Source organism: Temnothorax americanus, unplaced genomic scaffold (genome assembly GCF_048541705.1).
Source record: "Temnothorax americanus isolate GAGA-0224 unplaced genomic scaffold, ASM4854170v1 Scaffold6, whole genome shotgun sequence".
NCBI classification, from domain to species: domain Eukaryota; kingdom Metazoa; phylum Arthropoda; class Insecta; order Hymenoptera; family Formicidae; genus Temnothorax; species Temnothorax americanus.
The window spans coordinates 6,393,171-6,413,244 of NW_027509751.1; the positions used below are offsets into that span (position 1 = coordinate 6,393,171).

The window sequence follows — 20,074 nt, forward strand, 5'->3', positions numbered from 1 at the left end:
TTTTATAGAATCAATATATGCAGCTTACATGCCTTTTGTACTCCACTTAAAAATACTTTGTTCCTATGAGCGGTACGCTTAAAAACTTCAAACAAAACTGGGTTGTAACACACTCACTTTCGACTACGCGTAGATAAGCGTTAGCAAATGTTTCCCCTAAAGTGTTCTGGGCAATACACGTGTACCATCCCTCGTCCTTTTCGGTAACGTTGTACAGATTTAGCTCTTCAGGATTTTCTGCTCCCTTGTTTCCAGCCTACGTCGAACGAAAAACGCCACTGTTAATTGTTTGATGCGTTAATCAAACTTACAGCGATATTTACATAAATACGTGAGCGCACATTTTAATTTGCTTCTTTGATAAATGTTAGGACAGCACAGAGCCACATTAAGTTAGCAATATTCGAAAGATTCGAATTTGAAAGCAAAGATCGAAAGAAAGCGATTAAAAGAACAGATCGCGAAGTTTGCATGCAAGCTGCGCCCACCTTGACCTCCACTCGTAAGCTCTGATTGGTCTTGTTGACGGTGTCGAAAGAAGTATGATAACCATGATACCATTCGAGATGACGATGAGCATCGGATAACACCTTGCAGTTCATACTAACGTTCCTTCCGACAACTACCGTGGTATTTCGTGGTGGAATCGTCAGAATCGGTCGGTGCGCTACTGTCTCTACAGAGAAAAAGAAACCCAACCACCAATAACGTTAAACCAACAATAATGAAACAAGAAATACATAGAGAATTCAGCTGTTTAAGTTATCTGGAATACTTTTACGCCTGTAAAAATGGAAAGATGTGTGAAAATAAAAGCTCGTAACATAGAAAAATAGACAGACGGATCAAGCCTGTTTGCTAAATTGTAAAATAGATGTGGCGGTCACACGTACGCAACCCGAGAACCACCACAATAGATAAATGTATTATTTACATAAAAAAATATAGCACCCATTAAATCACGTTTAATTCCCCTTCTTACAGAGTCAATGTCCTGTACGTGTATATGTTTTGATTTCTATATATAAAATAGATTGGAATAAAATAAAGCGTAAAAAGAAACAAGAAGATCCGCAACCGAGAAGCGAGAGAGACATATGCTGCAAAATGAAATAATCGAGTTTGTTAATCACTAGGACAGAGTCTTCTTCGTCCAAACCTGAAAAAATTTTGAGAATAGATAGTTTACCCTACACCATTGAGTTAGCACGGCAACAAAGTATTACGATTAAACGAATTTGTTAAAGAAAATTCGTCGATTGAATGAATTTTCTAAACAAAAAGAATGGAGATAAACAAAGGATCAGGACCCAGGACCCTCCACCACCATCATCGCGATAAATGGCGGCTGTACCTGGATCAGAGTCCCTTTGGCTTTGGGCGAGTCCTCTTGATCGCCGGGATATTCGGCGACTTTATACCATTCTATATACGGTTCGAGATCGGAGACAATGGGACACCTGAAGGTCGCGGTACTGTTAACCAGAGCAGTCACGTTCTTCGGGTAGTCCTCATTGATGTACGGCTTATGCGGGAAACGCTCTGCGGTTTCGTTAACATCTTAAGTCCGCGCACGACGAGTCGTGCGTCCGCGTAATGATGCGGACGCGGCGCAAAATTGTTGCACGTTGCAACAACGAAACGACCGAACTCGCGTAGCAAGCAAAGAGAATCGCGTCTCTACTCACCGATAATGTCGACTTTGAAGGTATAGTTAATGCAGCCCAGATAATTGCACACGATGCACGTGTAATTGCCGCTGTCCTTGGTAACGAGATCCTCCAACCTCAGGGTCCACTTGGTACGGATCACGACGCCAAGATCCCGTCTTGGTTCCTCGTTGTTCTTCAGCCACGTGATGTTCGGCTTGGGATTGCCCACGCTCGGGCATCTCAATCGCATCGTGCTGCCGGCGGGCTTCACCACCGTCAAGTGCATCTCGTCGGTCTTGTTGAACGATGGCGGGCTTTCCGGGACCTTCTGATTGTGCTCGTCCTCCGCATCCTGCTCGCTCTTCTCGTCCAGGTCCGCGTCCAATTTCTCGGTGTCCATATGCAACGACCGCGTCTCCGGCAAGTCTGCGGAAGAGATTATCGCGTCGTGTACAGCGCCCTTGACATTATGATTCAATTCGACACGACAGTTAATGTCACGTTTAATTGAGATTCGCGAGTGGGGAGTTATCGGGGGACAACTCACTTCTGGTTTCGGTCTCGAGATCGTTGCTCCCGTCTTCCGGCCTGAGCACGTTCATCGCGCCGCTCCTGTCCTCGCCTTCGTTCTCGAAGCCGTCGTTCTGCAGGTTCTCGACGCGCACGCTCACGTTCTTCCACTCGATGGTTTCGTTCGAATCCAATCTACAGCTGTAGACGCCCGTGTCGTCCATCTCGACATATTTGAACTTCAAAAGTTGCTTGTTTACGCGTATCCTGCTGGTCGACTTGTGCAACGCTTCGTCGTCTTTGTACCACGTCGTCTCGAAGTTGAAGTTTTGGCAACGTAGATTGAGCTTCTCGCCCACGGACACCACAACGTCGGGATTAATTTCATCTGCAATTTAAACATTATGCATCTCATTATAACGTTGTGTGAATATACCATGACTAGCGAATATGCATTCAATCTGTATCCTTCGGGTGTTGTATACGTAGCGCGATGTTAATGATATTATTCGGCCTTTCTTCGTACACGATTTCCGCGAAGTGAAACTCGCGATTTATTACTCAGATTGTAGTTTCGTATCGAAAGAATCCGAAGGATCTCCTAAAGCCAATTGGTGTTTCTGCCTTCTTGAGAAGAATAAAACGTCACGGCATCGTTTGAAGCGAATTATAAATCGATCGCGTGATAAATTAAGTAATTTTAACTTGGTCGTTAGTATTTTGCTCGTTTTCTGTCGCATCGTCCGTCGCTTCGTATAGATTTAGCTCGTCGACGCGACGCTCTATAATCGCCGTCGCGAGAATTCACGGAGGTCAGATAGGGATGTTTTGTGATGAGAGAGAAAGAGAGAGAGAGAGAGAGAGAGAGAGAGAGAGAGAGAGAGAGAGAGAGAGAGAGAGAGAGAGAGAGAGAGAGAGAGAGAGAGAGAGAGAGAGAGAGAGAGCAAAACGACACGGAGCTTGGCTCGGGTCCGTCCAGTCTGCCTATCCCGCAATATTCGCGCCGGTTTGATCAAGGAAACTCATTTTCCTCCGCGGCTCATTCATGAGGCCGACCGGCCGGACCTCGGAGTATCGCCATTTGGAAGACAGCCAGAAGTGAATCGCGACACTGTCCCTTCCGACGTTCCATCTGGAGCCTTTTTGCCCCTCCGTCCCCGGAATGCGTCGCACACTATTTTTAGAGCTATCCCTCTGCGAAACACCTCCCCCCTCGCCGTCTCTCTTCCCCGGTGAATCGCCCTGTCATTACGACCACTAATAGTACTACGAGGCGCGTCTTCATCATCGTTGAAATTTCGATTATTAATACCCCAGACATGATCGCGCCACTCGCATCGATCACCATTCATTTGGATCGCAACGATGATCGGTGAGGTTTTTTTTCCTTTCTCTATTTCAGCGGATCTGCTTCCCGAGTTATTCCAGACGCGCCGGGAAGAAAGGGAAGACTTTAATTTTCAATCGAGATCCCCGAGTGGAGATCTTTCTTTTCGCACGTCTTTAAACATCCTCGCGCCGAGCCTATCCTTGCGCACAAACGAGTCGTTGTGCCTTGCGAAGAGCCCTCGACGGAAATCGATTGAGTTTATATTGTCGCTCGTCGCCGTGGGCGCTTCGCTTCGCTCTTTTTCGGGAGACAGCGACAGATGCGGGGCACGTGGCATCGGCGGCTGCGATCCGGTGCGCGAAGTTCGGTCCTGCATCGAGACACGGAATCTGCGCGGGGTGTCCTTCCAAAAATTTAATTCATCCTTATCGGAACTCTTTTGTCGTCTTCAAAATCAAATCTGTTTTTTGGATATTTTTCTAAAAAACCCGTCGTACCAAAACTCCGCGTTGAACCACGCCGGATCGTGGATTTCGACCGATACCTAAACTTAGGGATCGATTCCTCTCGGTACGCAACCGCATGGCCATCTGCCTCGAGCCAAACGCCAGGAATAGCCTTAAACGTTTCAAGAGCTTCGCGCCACTTTTGCCGGTGTTGTTCTCATCTCTTTCTGCCTCCAGCCTTCCCTCGCCGTGAGCTTTCGGTCGCGGTAACGAGCTTCGACACGTTTTGAATGTTTGTATAGAATTAGTCGCACGGCGAAGAACGTAGGAACATTACGTACCGTCGTGTAAAAGAATTTTTCAAAAAGAAGAAAAAGGTACCGGCGAGTTCGACAAGCTTGCAATTCTTTTAATAAATTCCTCGGCGGATCGGCGAGAATTTTGTTTGCCGCGTCACCTTTGCGCACAGCATCCAGAAACACGATTCGCAGTATGCTTTAAGAAAGGAACAAATTAGCATCGGTAAATATAAAGATTTTGATCGAAATCAGACTTATTTTGCAGTTACGCACCGTTGGAAATATCCCGAAATAAAATTAATTCAATTTTAATTTCGATATCGAGCGCGCCTCGTTCAAAGACCATTTAGCCATTAACGTCGCGCGCGACGACGGAAACCCCTGGTTTGTCAACGTCAGCTGCCGTTTATTTACCCGTGTCGCGCCTTGAAACGCACGCATTTTTACCCCGACGCAACGCACTGTCTAACTGACGTATACAGCGCTTTCCCTCGTCGTGGTTACGTGGATAGTGATAGTTATAGCGGCTGCGTTAGAGAAACGATCTTTGTCTCGCGCTCGTTCTTCAACGTCCCACGGCCTCCTCGCGCACTATGTCTTCGCGAAGAGCGCCGTATAATCTTTCAATAACACAACCCGATCTTTAAACGTAGGCTTTCTTAGGCTTCTCTCATCCTTCTCTCGTCTCTTAGGCCGCTCAGGCGGGAAGCTCGATCGCGGTGCATCTCGCTGCTGCAGCACGTGCCGCTCGTAAATCGCTATCAAAGTTTCCGCGCAAACGGAGGCGCGGCTACCGGTTCTCCGAGTGCCGGACGGCTTCATAAATAATCGTTGTTTTCTCGCGTGCGCGACTAGGAGTAAAATCACTCTAATGCGAGTAATATTTTGTCATTGATACCATGGCTTCTCGTAATTCAATCGTCAGATGTGAAAGTCGAATACGAAAAGAAGCGTTCGCCGCATTACGTCTTATTTCTCCACGTCTAACGTGATTCAAGAAGATAATCGGACAGGTAACGATAAATCAGTCTCAGCCTCTAAACCGATTTATCAGTACCAGTCCGATTATCCCGTGAACCGTAAATCGTAAATAAGGTGACGTGACGGGCATTCGTTCGACTTTCAGCGCCGTCCGACTTTTCACGTCTTCATCCGTGAACGAGAGATTCGGAGAGCGCTAAATGCTGGCGATACGATTGCCTCGTTCAGAGAAACAAGGCGAGGTCAGCCAGCAAGATGGATTACCGTCGTCGTCGTCGCTCCCGACGAGTCGTGCCAAAAATATTTTCACTTGACTGGCCCCGTCGATCTCCACGATTTGTGCGAACGCACAAATTAATCTGTACCAGATTAGAAACTCGAAAAGAGGACCACAGCTGTCTTTCTAATCTCTATATTATCTCGACGAGCGTTTGGAGCTTTCTACGATCATCTCGCACAATTATCAGATCGTTTTGCATCGTTCGCTCGCTTCAGATGGAACCAAATCTCTCGCTTCGCCCGGAATAAAAGGCGCCAGTCGTGAGGATATCATGCGCGGACAGCATCGTAATTTACGTTCTTTTAATTGCTCATTGTTTCTCTGCTTTCACGGAAACGAATCAGTTGCTGAGCGAACGCCCTTTGCACTGCTGATATAATCTTCGCGTTGAAAAAATTGTAAAGAATGTGAAGAGAATTGTTAACCGGGTGAGAACTCCATAGCTTTTTTTTTTTAAGAGTTAGCAAGATAAATATTTGACTCGAGATTTCCGAAAAATTTGTTCAGAACTGTAAACGAGTCCCGCGATACGGCGGGTGAACAAACAAACGATTCGCAAAATCAAACAGCGCTGAAGACTTATTGTTAGCAGAAGCCGAGCACACCGGATTATATGGATCATTCGCGATTAATCGACAGCGTAAAACGGCTCCGAACTCTAAACGACGACAGAAATCACGGCTGCCAAGTTCGCGTCGGAGTCATCTTACTTCACGAGCGAAACGAGAGCCTAGAAGTGGCGGCCGTGGAAATAAAGAAAAATCGACAGGCGAGAAAGATCTCTCGACCTCGAAGAAGTGCCCCGCGGTGTCGGATTACGATCGTCCCACGCGTATACGGCTTTTAGCGTCTTCATTCGTAGAGGAGAGAGAGCAAGAGAGATCATCTCTTTCATGCCGCCGATGTTAGCGATCTTACGCGAGATGATGATTCGACAAAAAAGGAGAAACTCTAGACGCGATAATTCTTGTGCGAGCGGCGCGATCTCTCCGCGTGGAAACGTTAAAACGCCGACCCTTTTTTTTTCTTCGTTACGCACAAGATCCTCTTTTTCATAGAACGTTCACCTATCCCGCGACGAACGTCGATCTCTTCGCGGAAACCCGTCGGTGCGCTCAAAGTTTCGTAATTGAAACTGGACGGCGATGTTTTTTCCCGTCATCGAGTTAACGATACTTTACGGCACGAACGAGTATCGTCGATCCAATTATACCTTGTTCTATTCTGTAGCGCGTGTTGACGGCTGAAATCGTTTTATTTCGATCTTTTTTCTGTCCGGAGGAAGACAAAACGAACGTTCGTCGCGCACGGACGTCTTCTTCTTTCGACAAAAGACTCGATATATGATAATACGAGATAAAAAAACGTTCCGTGGCGAACCAAGCGAGATGAGTCGCGCAGGATCGGGGAGAATCCTGGTTATACGTTTTAACGCATCGTCCGTTCGCGTTAAGATATCGCGTTAACAAAGTATACCGGGCCTCCGCTAGGATATAGAGACCTGCCAACGAGGCTGACTCGACGATCTAATTAAGATTCCGTTTCGTCCTGTGGAAGCCGTCGTTTCATAATGGAGCGAACGCGCGGAGTAAAAAGGACGAGAGGAGATTTACGGGCCGGGAGACAGGGTGCAGATAGAAACGTCGGGATTCTTGACGGGTCGGCAGCCCTGAAACGATCGCCAGGTACACTCATATCTAACCGCATAATTACACCTCGAAACGGATCATCCGACTCTCGGAAGATCGAGAGGGAACGTCGCTTAAGCGCGCTCGTTATCTTAACGAACGCGCCAAGCTTGTTTCATGCTCCGTTCGAGATGGGATCGCCGGCGGGAGGACAGAGTCGTGCGGACTTATATAGCTTCCGCGTCGGTTTTCCGGGTTGCGCTGCATCGAAGAGACGAGCATTTTTCCGAGGATTCTCATTTGCGAGACGAACGGGCACGGGCCCAGCGGAAAAACGGAGTAACGCTCGATCAACTGGCAAAAGCGGCCGAGATCTCTTGGCGAAATCTCCTTCTCGGCCCCCTCCCCCTCCCCCCCGCTGTCTCTCGTCCACCCCCTATCCCTCCACCCCATAAATCGCGCTTCGCTGCCATCTCTTTCGTTGTCCAATTGGTAATATCAGCCGCTATTACGTTGTTGAATACATTTAATAGACAAAAGATTGGCAGTGGCTCTCATCGCTCTCGTCGCTCTCGCGACGCGGCGAGGTCCCTTCCCGCCCTGAATTTAGTCCGAGAAAATGGCGTTTCGTATCCGCCATCGCCGGGAGAGTATCGTTGCTGGCGATTCGGTAATAGCGGGCTCCGCAGCCCGGCTCGGCATTCAATGACCGGGCAATTGGACAATTGAGCTCAATCATAATAACGCTCATACGCATATATCGTGCCAACACACAGAGACATGTCGTTTCGCCCGTTCGACCGGCGTCGATATTTATTTACCGAAATATCAATCCGCCACCGCGCCGTGGCGGAATACATGTCGAGCGCGTCGAAAATAATCGGGGCACCCGGCACCGTCAACCCGGGAACCCCTCCCGCGAGCGCGGACGGTATTATGAATCTCTCCGTCCGCCCGGCGCGACGTTTAGGTAGGCCGAGTCGCGGCGAAACGGGACCCCGTTTACGTGTCGCGCGTTTACGCACGTGGCCCCCGTCGTCGAAATTCCAACGAAACTCTCTACTTTCGAGCACGCACCAACTATGGAATATAGTGGAAATCACACCAGCGCCAGCGGGGTACAAAGCCCGTGTCTGTTCGCCAGATGTGGTGTTGCCCGTTCGAAATTTTCGACCGCGCCCTCCTCCTTTTGACCGGGGCAGCATTAGAGCTCTCGACGTTCGTCGAAATCGACGTTTCCATTGTTTGGGTTGGGACTTGGGACAATTAACAAACGAATAGCCCACGCAACGTCTTCGCATACTGCTCGCTGAACGCATCGCGATATTACATAATAGTTTCAAAATTGGCGGCATGCAATTGCAACTGCAACGACAACAATATTTCACGTTTATCCTAATGGCAGAATAAGACTCATGTCCATTTCTATCAATGTAGATTATAACTTTCATCTTTTTCTAGTTCTACGAATTAGTTAATCTGCATTGATAGAAATGAGCATCGGACGTAATTAAATGGAATCGGTGACAATTTGCATAGCTATCGCGAAGATAAATGATCGCTGCGTCTATGGGCGACACGCACCACCGATAATTATATCCACGTGGGATATAATTACCGTCGCGCTGACGCTAATTAATTACTGTCCGTGCGTTTCTCCGTTCGCGGCTTACATTTTTGGTGACCGAGCAAGTAATCGTACTGTCACGTTTTCCTTGAACATCGATGACTGCGACCGAGTGCCAGCGCGGTTACGATTTAAATAGCGGCGATAAGTAATGCATGTGGCGTGGCGTTCTCCGACACGAAGTTTCCCGAGAATGCAAGCGCCGATAATTAAATCGTAGCTACGAAGCCTAGGAGCGACGTGAACTGGAAATAAACCAGGATCAAACGCTGCATTTGCGAAAGCCTGACAGAGAGCTGAGACGTTTCTCGGTACAGATTTCACGAAAGTTCCACCGTTCAGCGCGCGCGCGAATCATTCTTCCGTATTATTATTAACACGGATCGCAACCGTCGTATCAATTTTCTTCAATACTTTTCGAACAGACGTAAAAGCTGAATTCTTTCGCTCGGCATCCGGAGTTAATATAAATCGCTGATTAATTGGTTTTCAAGTTGGAAATATTTCCTCTAGACATCTCGGGGCTTCTGCGCGCTGTTCGTTTTTCGTTTGTACTTCCGCTTTCGCTTTCACTAAGCTTCCTCGTCGCTCGCGCATCTTCCTTCGCACTTTTTTTCACGTCGCACGACTCGCACTAGCCATGCTTCGCTCCGGTTGTTCCTTTTTCGATACGAAAATACCGCGTAACAGACTTCCTTTACAAATCTTCGACTCGCTACGACCGCGTACCAGGCGCGTCTCGTGACATTTACTCGTTTTATTTGACTCGCGATTTTCCTGGAGAACGAATTTACCGAAGAATGTACCGCGATGAATGAAATAAATTATGACAGGATAATAACAAAATTTCGTTATGTGTGGTAGTTTCGGTTTCCCACTGCGATTTCTACATCGTTTTTAAATATTATGTTTACGAGATTTCCATCGTGCAACCGAGCTTTCATCTCCCTTTGCGAATATTCCTAGAAAACGTCGTTATTGCCGCTTCCGTGAATTAAACGCTCTTGAAATATAACTCGGCTAAAGCATTAAGCGGCGCACGTTCCATAAATCGCTTATACATCATCGCTTGCGCAATTTAAATCTGTACTTTTATTTGCATAAAGTTCGAACATATAATACGTAACAAGTGTTCGAAAGATCTCCATCTATTATCAAATGAATGATTGTGCAATTTTTCCAAGTAATGTATGTATGTAGGAGTTATATTGTTTTCTCACCTAGTCGAACGGTCCGTCCTTGCGTAAGTCCGACGCCCAAGATAGCGAGGATCCCGAAGATTATGCAGATCGTCGCCATTTCGACTCGCTCGACACCGGACATACGTGGTTAGTGTAATCGCGGCATGGGTGACTTCCTGAAACAGAAACCGTGGAAGGTTTATTTGTCTTTCCCTCTGAGGCGGGATAAAATAGCACGTGGACGGAAAATGCCTGTCAACGACTTTTTCAGGGGCAACGAGAGCGGTTACAACTTTGGATTCGATCACAATCACTGAGCTTATACAGACGATGGAAGAGGGAAAGAAGGGTAATTATGTAAATAGTGGAAACTGAAAAAGAAAATATTTGGAAATCTCTCTCTCTCTCTCTCTCTCTTTCTTTCTCTCAAAATAAACTCGCGATTATGTCGGTAATAATAATAGACGAGCAAAATTCTCATTTCCTTCCACGTTCCCTCCTTTTCTTCGGCCGCCCGACCTCGTCGTATTTTTTCTCTATTTCGCGAGGAGAGTCTTCCCGTCGCTTGGCCGACGGCCAAACCCCGAAAACGCGATGCACTCGCCGAGGACACGCCGACCAACGGTTTTAGACTTTAGACACGACCACGCTTAAACACGGCCCTGAGAGCACTAGCGTGCGAGTCAACGCACAAGCTCTGCGCACGTGCTTCCCGTCCGGGAACGCCACGTTTAACGCGACTCGAAATCATCGTTATCGTAAATTCGCATCGAATATGAACATTCTACGACGACCGATGTTCGCGAGCTTGATGAAAAGCGCGAGAGACGGATTTATCAAAACTTTCAGTTAATAAAACGCCCAGCAAAATCAGATACTTTCATTTAAAACTGACATGTACACTTTATATATAGGTAGCGCGGCGCAAACGAAACAAATAATTATCGCAAGAAGCGATCGAAAGTAGATAGAACTGACAACTGCGGCTATGAATAAGACGCAAGGTTCCGATGTTTTATTAATATAAAGTTTTTTCCGAAAATTTGAGATCGATCGCCACAGTGTTAACGCTCGACCCGTTTTGACAGTAACAGTCACCTGTAATAGTCACCTGTTTTGCTGACACGCGAAAAACTCGCAAACAAGTGTTATTGATCGTCATTTCTCATTGTTTCTCCGTGTTTATAAGGCGCTATGCTTTCTAAGAACTGGTTCCCAACCTGACGTAAACTAACTGATAGTTAAATCATGTACGTGTCTTTGTTTATTTTTTTACATTAGACAAAGATAGACATATAATTTAACTATTAGTTTAGCTTACCAACAGGTTGGAACAACCGGCCCTAAAAGTGTCAAAAAGAAAAATGAGGGAAATATCAAACAGTCTATCTTATCTGACGATAAATCTTATCAACTTATGAGTATGATTAACGCCGATGTCTGTGAAAGAATTCGAATTACAAACAATCGGTTATCAACCGGCTCTTTCGCATGTCATTCTCAGTACCTATATCCGATTTCGAGAGTAACTATTCAGAGTAACTTTTGATCCCTAAACGGTAACTTTGATCGATGTTTTCTCGGGACATCCTACATATGCGCTTGTTTTTCCGTGCTACTATTAACAACTGTTGAAAAGGCCGAGGGCAAGCCTCGAACCAGATTGTTTTCTTTGAAACACCCTAACGACCACGTGAACACATTTTCCTACCTAGGGACTTGGTCCGAGAAAGAATACACGGCCGTAAGCCGAGGGAAATAAAAAATGTCGAATCCAGCGAGCGACGATTAATATCCGACCCTCCCTCGGGGGGTCGAAGAATCTCACGGATTCTTGGTATCGGGACTTTCCTCGCCGGGTCGAAGCGTCACCTGTTGCGTCGACGAAAAAGAGAAATACGCGCGTGGCACCCTCGCTCCCGTCGAAGTTGGTCGATGTCTCATCTCTCTCTCTCTCTCGGAGGAACACGCTCGTGAGAAGATTTTCTCTCAGAATCCGAGGCAGGCCAGAAAAACGCTCGTAACGAGAGAAGAAGGACACATCGAAACTAAAGAGAAACCATATTCTTTCTTACAGACAATATTACAGAAACAATTTGATAGTTTGCGAAGGAAGGGCGAAAATGTGGCGACCAGATTGTCGCAGCAAGAGAATAGGACTTTCAGGCAGAAAAATGGAAACTTCTAAAATAAGTAATTATACATATTGTATAATTGTAATTATATGTATTGCGTCATACTTGTTGATTTTGCTAATTTATGTATGCGTCTCATCTCACGGAAAGCGCATTTATTTCAATTCGTTCGTATTTCCTACGTATTTCGCTCGCTGGCACTCGGTCGAAAATAAATTACGAGGGATGTCGCTGATATTAGAAGAATTTCATATTTCAGTGCTACGTCGCGCTAATAATTCGCCAATTTTAGGTACGCGTGGGTCGCGGATAATTTCCGCGACAAGCGAAGCGCAGTCGGTCGACATGAAGCAAGCTTAAAGGGCCGCACATTAGTTTATAAATAAACTGATCGCGTAGGACGAAATGCGGCGCGGTTCTCGGTAATGCATGCATGTATGTAATTAAAGCGAGTATTCTCCCGAATCCGGTACGTTAGGTCTATACGTTCGTTTTACGTTACCGTACGTTAATATAACGCACCGGATCGGTGAATGTTCGCTTAATAATCAAACCGCGTGGCGCGATCCTAATTTATAAATCCTAATTTATAGCAGGACGCAACGCGCGAAGTATCCCGCTTCAGTCTCGCTATTAGCCATTTTACGATCGGTTAATTTAACTTGCGGTTAAGTAGTGCTGAAGATCTTGATTGTAAGATTTTGATCGCTGACGAGGAATGTTTATAGGAATGTAGCGCGATATTCACGAATACACTCGTAGTGCAAATCTGACGTTACGTATAGAGTTTAGTGCTCGATAAAAGGGAGCATTAGTGTAAACGCTCGATAATTCCTTCGTTTAATTAGCGCGACGCGTTTGCATTCGAACGTATCAGTCTCGCTATAAATCCGCGCTCATTTTCTCAATGGCGAGATATATATGTATATATATATAATCTCGTGTTTAGCCAATAATTTAAAAGCAAATAATTTATTTTGCCAATTATATCTAAATCGAGGCTCAAAACACTATTTTTACACACATATATATATGCAATATGTCGCTATTAAGTCGAAAGCAGCGGCAAACGTTCCCTAGAATAATAATACATGCAATATTTTATAAGCGGAAGAGAGGATCTTTAACATCTGATTAATCCAGAAGATATTTTCAGTTCGATTTATTATCACGCGACATTTATAGCTTCATTCTAGGAAGAATTTAAGGGCTGTACAAGATCAATCGTGAGCTTCGACTTCAACATTTATCACATTATTTCTGATGAAACCTTCGGGAATTCGCGATCGGTTCGAATAGTGCAATTTCTTAGACGACCGGTTTATAAGAGACTTCGTAAAGTTATTTATAATGAACATCATCAAACGCTTACCTTTCTCTCGTCGCGTCAAATTAAATCAAATAATGATCATAAAACTCCTCAGTCCGCGTATCTCGTATAAATCGGAATATTGTAATTTTCAGAGGTTGGCATTTACGGTGTTTTAGCGAGATTTCGCTCGAGGTTTACGTCGACTTCCGATCGCGCACAAGGAAACATTTCGAGTTTAGTTACCGCGAACGTTGCGGTCAATGACCGGCTGCGGAAAGCACGAAATTACACGAGAGAAACGTACCAATTTCGAGTGTTCGAGAACTGCGTTCAAAATCGTGGCGTGATCAACACCGAGGTCCCAGCAAGATATAATCTCGTACAAATTGCTGCACGAAAATGTACAAAGTCTAACAAGATTTTCATAGAACGACGTCCTAAACTTATCTCACGAGACACATGTATCGCCGTCGTTTCAAGATATTTTGTCTAATCTGTCTTATTTTTCTCGACCATAAAAATTATTTTTAAATAGATTTAGGAATTATTGACAAAAGCTTGTTCAAATCAATTCTATACAAATGTAGGGACGCTTAAAAATTAGCAAACCAGTTTATAAAAGCTACCATAAAATAACGCGAGCGCGTCCGCACTATATGGTAAACATATTTGTTCTTTTCGAATCGGCACGCGGGCGCAGACTGCCATAAATCGACCCGAGAATGGTCGAATGGAACATATCTTGTTGGTCTCTCTTTCTCTCTCTCTCTCTCTCTCTCTCTCTCTCTCTCTCTCTCTCTCTCTCTCTCTCTCTCTCTCTCTTTCTCTCTCTCTCTCTCTCTCTCCTTCCTTCAGTTTCTACTATGATACTTCATAAAGAATAGTAGCCTGTAATCGAGAGTTAGGCCCTAGAACAAGCGCGTCTGGTTCTCGTCGAAACCGTAACGAAAACCGTGCCCACGTTTTCTCGCCTCGTACCCATCGACACGATCGTATTATACACGCACACGCGTGCATGCTACGCTCCTTTCCTCCTGTAATTTAAAGCACGGTGCATCGAGCGCTTGAAATTCTCCCGCGACGAAGACGATTCCATTAGCGGGAATGTAAGGCGTCGAAACAAAGCTCGCGGGTTCGCTAAACCCGTCCAGTATTTAAAAACTCCTGAGGTCATTCTTGAGACGGGACTCACGGGACTGTATATGAAGGCGATTGAAATAACACAGCCACCTCTGATTTTTTTCTATAGTTTTATTTAAAAAAGATAACTTCTAGGTATTTATGATAGAGTTAATTCGTATATACATATACAATATATAATTGTAAAAGAGAAAGAACATAATATATTTCAAGAATTAATATAAAATATTTAAAATTATTTTGATTTGTTCTCATATATGTTCTTTCTCTTTGAACCTCTGATTAGTCGTCTAAGTATCGCGTTAGCCATTGCTAAAATTTGCGTACGAAATGAGACAGAGTAAAACGTCAGAGTAAAAAATATATAAAGTTTCGGAAGAAAGTGCCAATAGCGAGTTTTTAAATCATATCCTCGCCCGTCCGTCAACACCACGAGGTCCCGGACCTACGTCACGATAATTACGGGTGGTCGAATCCCGTCGGGCCCCCGTGATGAAACAGGTTGGAGCGATTTCATTCAATTTGTCGAGGGTCGTGGAACACTCCTTCGTAGGGATATCGTCGATCTCGCCGAGATTTCCGACGATAATCACGGAACGGCTACGACTGAGGGAAGAGGATCGTCGCGGAACTTAAACATTCACGCATAAATCAAGGTGTGTTTCCTGACTCCTTCAGGAGTACTCGAGAAGCGTGCTTTCAGATAGGCTTTTCCTCCATTAATTTCTTCTATTAACTGTCGAATATTTAAGTGAATGTGATTCTAATACTATTTTTACACGATTTTAATATTATTTCAATTAAAACGGGGTATAATTTATGGCGGTACTTCAAGGGAGGGAGAAAGAGAGAAGTCGAGAAGTGAGGTCGTAAATAAATTCGGCAAAGTAACCCTCGAGATAAAAGAGGACGAAAGCGTGAAAATTTATGAACGGTCGCAACTGATAGAAACACAATTTCGTTGGCTCGAAATGGCGCTTAATCGAATGCACTTCGATACTTTTGCCGTTAAAAAGTTCGTTTAACCGTCGTCGGCGGTGTGGCTCAAAGACGACGAGGAGGAGAGGAGACAGAAGAGGTGCATTAAGAAAGAGAACCGAGAGAGAAAGAGAGAGAAAGAGAGCATCAAGAAGACGCTAAAGGAAGAAGATACTGAAGAGATCTATTTTTCTGGAAGTCTCTCCCTCTCCTTCATGTACCCGGCGTGTCGCAAAACGATTAATCATAAAACTGGGAGTTATAAATCGGAAGCACGCGTTCGTACGAGGAAAATGCCACATCGAGTAAAGGGTACATGATAATTTGTACTTTCATTCTTTCAAATTTTATCTAAATTCAGTTTGATTCGCTTGATTTACCTGACTCTTAATCAGTAGATAACTTATCGCTCGTCGTATCGTCGAACTGCCAGATTAATTCATTGATGAAAGATAGACTTTATTATTATACGAATAAATATATTATTTTATTGCATCATAAACATAAGAAATTATATCAACTTTAATCGGTTAATTGTCAACTCGAATATTTGCAATTTTATGTGATATAATTTGATAGAATTGTATCTTGAATAAATTCTGATACGAATGGATCATTTAAAGTAGGTTTTAAGCTTGCCTCTTCCTCGTGATTCTTTTCTATATTCATGTGCATGTGTTTGTTTTCATTCATCCGCGCGAACCGGAAACGGATCATCTCGAAAGCGAGTCGGCGGGTTAAGATATTATCCGTATACGGGGAGGGTGTCGACCCCCGAAAAGTAAGCCGCTTAGCGGGCATATCCGTTTTAGCCCCATGGGGTCGCGAGGAGAATTAATAACGTCGACGATGAGATCGTACGATACACGTGGGTGGCCTCTTGCTCGCAATCTCCGATTTGAAAAGCACCAAATTTTTGGTTGTTTCGCTCGAACGACAATTCGCTCATGAAATATCCAACAAAGATTCCATATACTTATATGTATAGCGACTTTCATTATCGCATAAATCCGAAATCATGTAACTAAAATTGCTGATTTTATTGCTCTATGTAAATCTATGTAGACTTTATTTGGATTATGAGTAATGAGAGAAACAGCGATGTTTTTGTAAATTGAAAGTCTCAATTCAGTTTTTGTAGTCCTAAACGTACGTATTTCTTATTCCAAGCTTATTTACATATGATAATACGAAGTTACGATTTTATTTTATTTAATTTTCGCAGCAAGTTTGCCGTAGTTTCGTAAGATAACAATGCTTTATTTCCCGTAACGGTGTTCATTAACCTAACGGTATTATTTTTCTACGTGAAATGGTCCGTTTTTAAATTCCCGAATCTCGGAAGATTCATATACATGAAGAATAATATAACGCCAATTTTAAATATCTACTTTAATAATTCTTAAAATTGTGTCCCTTTAAATATTTTATTGATTTTGAAAATTGTTGCTTTAAATATTTCATTAATTCGTAAAATTATGTCGTGACGTAGGCAAAATGGGACTTCGTACCACGCTTTAATCGGTACCCGCAAACGAAGCTTAAGAGGATCCTAAAGCCATCTGTATAATACCGGCTTTTTTTCTTAGCACTAATCTTTTACGTGGCTTTATAGAAATGCAAAATTCTTGTCTAGAATTAAAGTACGCATCAAAATCTAGGTCATGGTGGTCGACGTTATATCGAAAACGATAAAAAATTAATATTTTTGTTAATTTTTGGTATACGTGACGACAATATTTGCTTTGTACAAAAATTCCACAATAAATATCCACAAAATTAGACCGGCATGACCTAGGGACAACATTTAAGAACAATATCGTGCAATTAGATCCAAGATTGAAAGCCTAGAAAAAAAGATTAGTTTAAATAAACTTTTATATGTGCAAAAGCACATTCAGGTTGACATTGCGTGTAGCGAGAGATGGCGCGGCACGCGAAACAAAGACAGCGGCCTCTCGTTAGACAAGGACAGATATAGATATATGACATAGAAAACAGGATTAGAAATGTTGACATTACCGACGTCGAGGAAGTTCAGCCTTCACTTTCGTCGCACGCGAGACCTTCTTTCGTTCAAACGAAATTCGCTTCGTAATCGTAAAACTACACGTTCTGATCTCCCAGCGTACGCTGCAGCGACTCACGATCGTTCGCGGGGCAAACCGAATGGTCGCAAATTCATAAAATAATTAATTTATAAAATATTCCATAATTGTAATGCAGCGGCACTATTTCGCGTCCGCGCGCGGCGAGGGATCGCGTCCCGCGCGCTGATTGGCGGAGATGACCGAACGACACCGAGCGGCCGGCGACTCGCCCCGCCCCGCGGCGCCCCGCGCCAGGCGCCAGGCGTCAGTTTTCGCGCGTTATCCGCGTAATTAATCGCGTTTGCCTTAATTCGGCGGTGAATCCGGAAAAATCGGAGCCATCGCGCGTCGTACGGCTCCGGAGTGTCGCGTGTGCCGCGGAGGCTATACGGAGGATCATCGGGAGAAGCCACGGAACTCGTCTCCTCGAGCGTGTCGGTCGCCAGCGGGGGCACGGGACGATCTCGCGTGTCCGGGAATAGGTGAGCGAACATTTTCACAGTCACATAAAACGCCGCGCCGCGCTGCGTAAGCGCGTCGCGACTCACTCGGCCTCGTCCAACGATGAATAAAACATGCGTCCAACGTGACCGTTGAGCGAATTGAGATATCCACGGCGGGCACGATTAATTTCGTTATCGGCGATCTCGCGCAGCGCCGAAACCTTGTCGGAAAGGATCCGTGGCGTCGCTCAATATGGCGGCAGGCGGTTATCGATTTTCGCTGTCCGATCCTCGCTCCCGTGAAAATAAGTACGCCTTTCCGCGGCGAAGAATTCAAGCGAGAGATGGATCGAAATTTGTATTTTTCGCACATAATTATATATTTATTGATATACAAGTGTAGAATGCCGATGTGTTGCCGCGTAAAAATTGGTTGCCGGTTATCTACTTACTCAATCCGAAAGAAAATTCAAGCCGTGCTTGATAACGATCGATCGCGGAAATGGTCGCAGGCTCGGTCACTCGCGATCACCGTGCTACGACGGAGCCCCGTGACACGCATACGCATAGCGATTGATATTCCTCGGAAAAACGTGCGACGCTTCCGCGAACGGCGAAGCGGCCGAGTTGGACGAGTGAAGCGTCGTCTACAATAGACGGAGTAAGAGTAGGCAGGAGTAAGCATTATAGCCTGTTGTGTCTTGATTGGCCGAGCGCAAAAGTGTAAGAGTAAGAGTAGGAGTAAGAAATAATATTAATTTATTTCGCTTACGCCCTTACGCGCCAGCTCTCGCATATACTCCTTACTCCACGCTTATACTCCGTGTATCGTAGACGACGCTTGAGGGATGAGGGAGAGCGGAGTCGGAGTCGCTATATAGTTTTTACGTTGTTTTCGTGTCGCCCGGGTACGTAAACGCGCGACGTTACCGCGACGAAAACTCGAGCGAGTTGTTTTGCTTCGTAATTTCGTATTCGGATAGTCGTTTTGACTCCCGACTCCTCCCCGACGGGCGATGTTTACTTCCCGGCGACGCGACGAGTCGCGCTTGCTCGCCCGACCCGCGTTCGTCGAAGTCGCGATGCGAAGTACCGGAGGGGACCAGGGGACCGGGAGAGAGATCGGCGGGAAGGGCCCGGGTGGAATATTCATGACTCGATTCGGCGGCTTCCCCGCTGGCCCATCTCGAGTCTCGGCGGCGGCGGCGACGGACGCGGGGTTACTTCCCGACGATCGCCGATGACTCGGTGAGATGAGGCGCAAGCAGGCAAGGAAGGTTAAAGATTTTTAAAGAAGACACTCCGAGACGGCGTGAATAATAAGAGGTACGTGCGATGCTTGCGGAAGAGGTGGACGCGGAGGGGTCGGTAGAATGGGGAAGCGTACGCGCGATGCACAGGAATATTTTATTTATTAGAATCGCCTTAGAGGCGCCCGGTGAATATCCGCGCGATGTGATCTCTGATATCGGAAATTCATCTAGCGCGAGATCTCTCGATAACGAGATATTTATATCGCTCCTCTTGCCCGCGTTTATTTTCCGTTCAATCATTTATCAGTCACCTTTTCCTCGAGAGGCAGTATGTTTAAACTCTTTGATAACGCAAATTCGTAGGAATGAAAGGGTAGGAAAATGGCGTTTCAACAGGTAATGTCCATTTCTGTCAATACAGATTAACTTTAATCTCGGTTTAACTTGCTTTTTCTAGTTCTTTACCTGATGAATATATAATTTACCTTTTCCTAGTTCTAGGAATTAGAAAAACGTAAGTTATATAAACTGAGGTTATATATATATAAAATTAATCCGAATTAATCTATATTATATGTCCATTTCTATCAATGTAGATTAATTTTAATCTCGGTTTAATTGATTTTTTATCTCTTTCCAGTTTTAAGAGAATTAGAAAAGGATAATAAATAAGTTAAACTGAGATTAAAGTTAATCTACTATATACATTGGTAGAATGGACATTAGTAGGAATAAACATGAGTACTTCGGAAACAGAAATTCCAGTGAAGCTTACAAATGAACGCGTAG

At 44.8% G+C, this 20,074-nt stretch overlaps 2 protein-coding genes across 4 annotated transcripts in view; one reads left to right on the forward strand and one right to left on the reverse strand.

Moving 5' to 3' along the window:
• LOC143905263 (fibroblast growth factor receptor homolog 1) overlaps nucleotides 1–20,074 on the reverse strand; it is a 37,772-nt gene that overhangs the window by 3,015 nt on the left and 14,683 nt on the right. The window contains exons 2-6 of one of the 3 annotated variants that reach the window (XM_077420562.1): nucleotides 9,974–10,110; nucleotides 2,200–2,550; nucleotides 1,689–2,078; nucleotides 1,355–1,542; nucleotides 118–256 (exon numbers count right to left, since the gene is read on the reverse strand). In XM_077420562.1, coding sequence (XP_077276688.1) covers nucleotides 118–256; nucleotides 1,355–1,542; nucleotides 1,689–2,078; nucleotides 2,200–2,550; nucleotides 9,974–10,076 — 1,171 coding nt within the window. In that variant the 5' untranslated portion in view covers nucleotides 10,077–10,110. Of the gene's footprint in view, nucleotides 1–117; nucleotides 257–488; nucleotides 677–1,354; nucleotides 1,543–1,688; nucleotides 2,079–2,199; nucleotides 2,551–9,973; nucleotides 10,111–20,074 lie in introns of those variants that run through there. The other 2 variants (XM_077420561.1, XM_077420563.1) reach the window with 2 other exon arrangements.
• LOC143905262 (colorectal mutant cancer protein) overlaps nucleotides 17,921–20,074 on the forward strand; it is a 130,028-nt gene continuing 127,874 nt past the window's right edge. The window contains exon 1 of the mRNA XM_077420558.1: nucleotides 17,921–18,071. The gene's annotated coding sequence lies outside the window, so the exon portion shown is untranslated. The remainder of the gene's footprint in view (nucleotides 18,072–20,074) is intronic.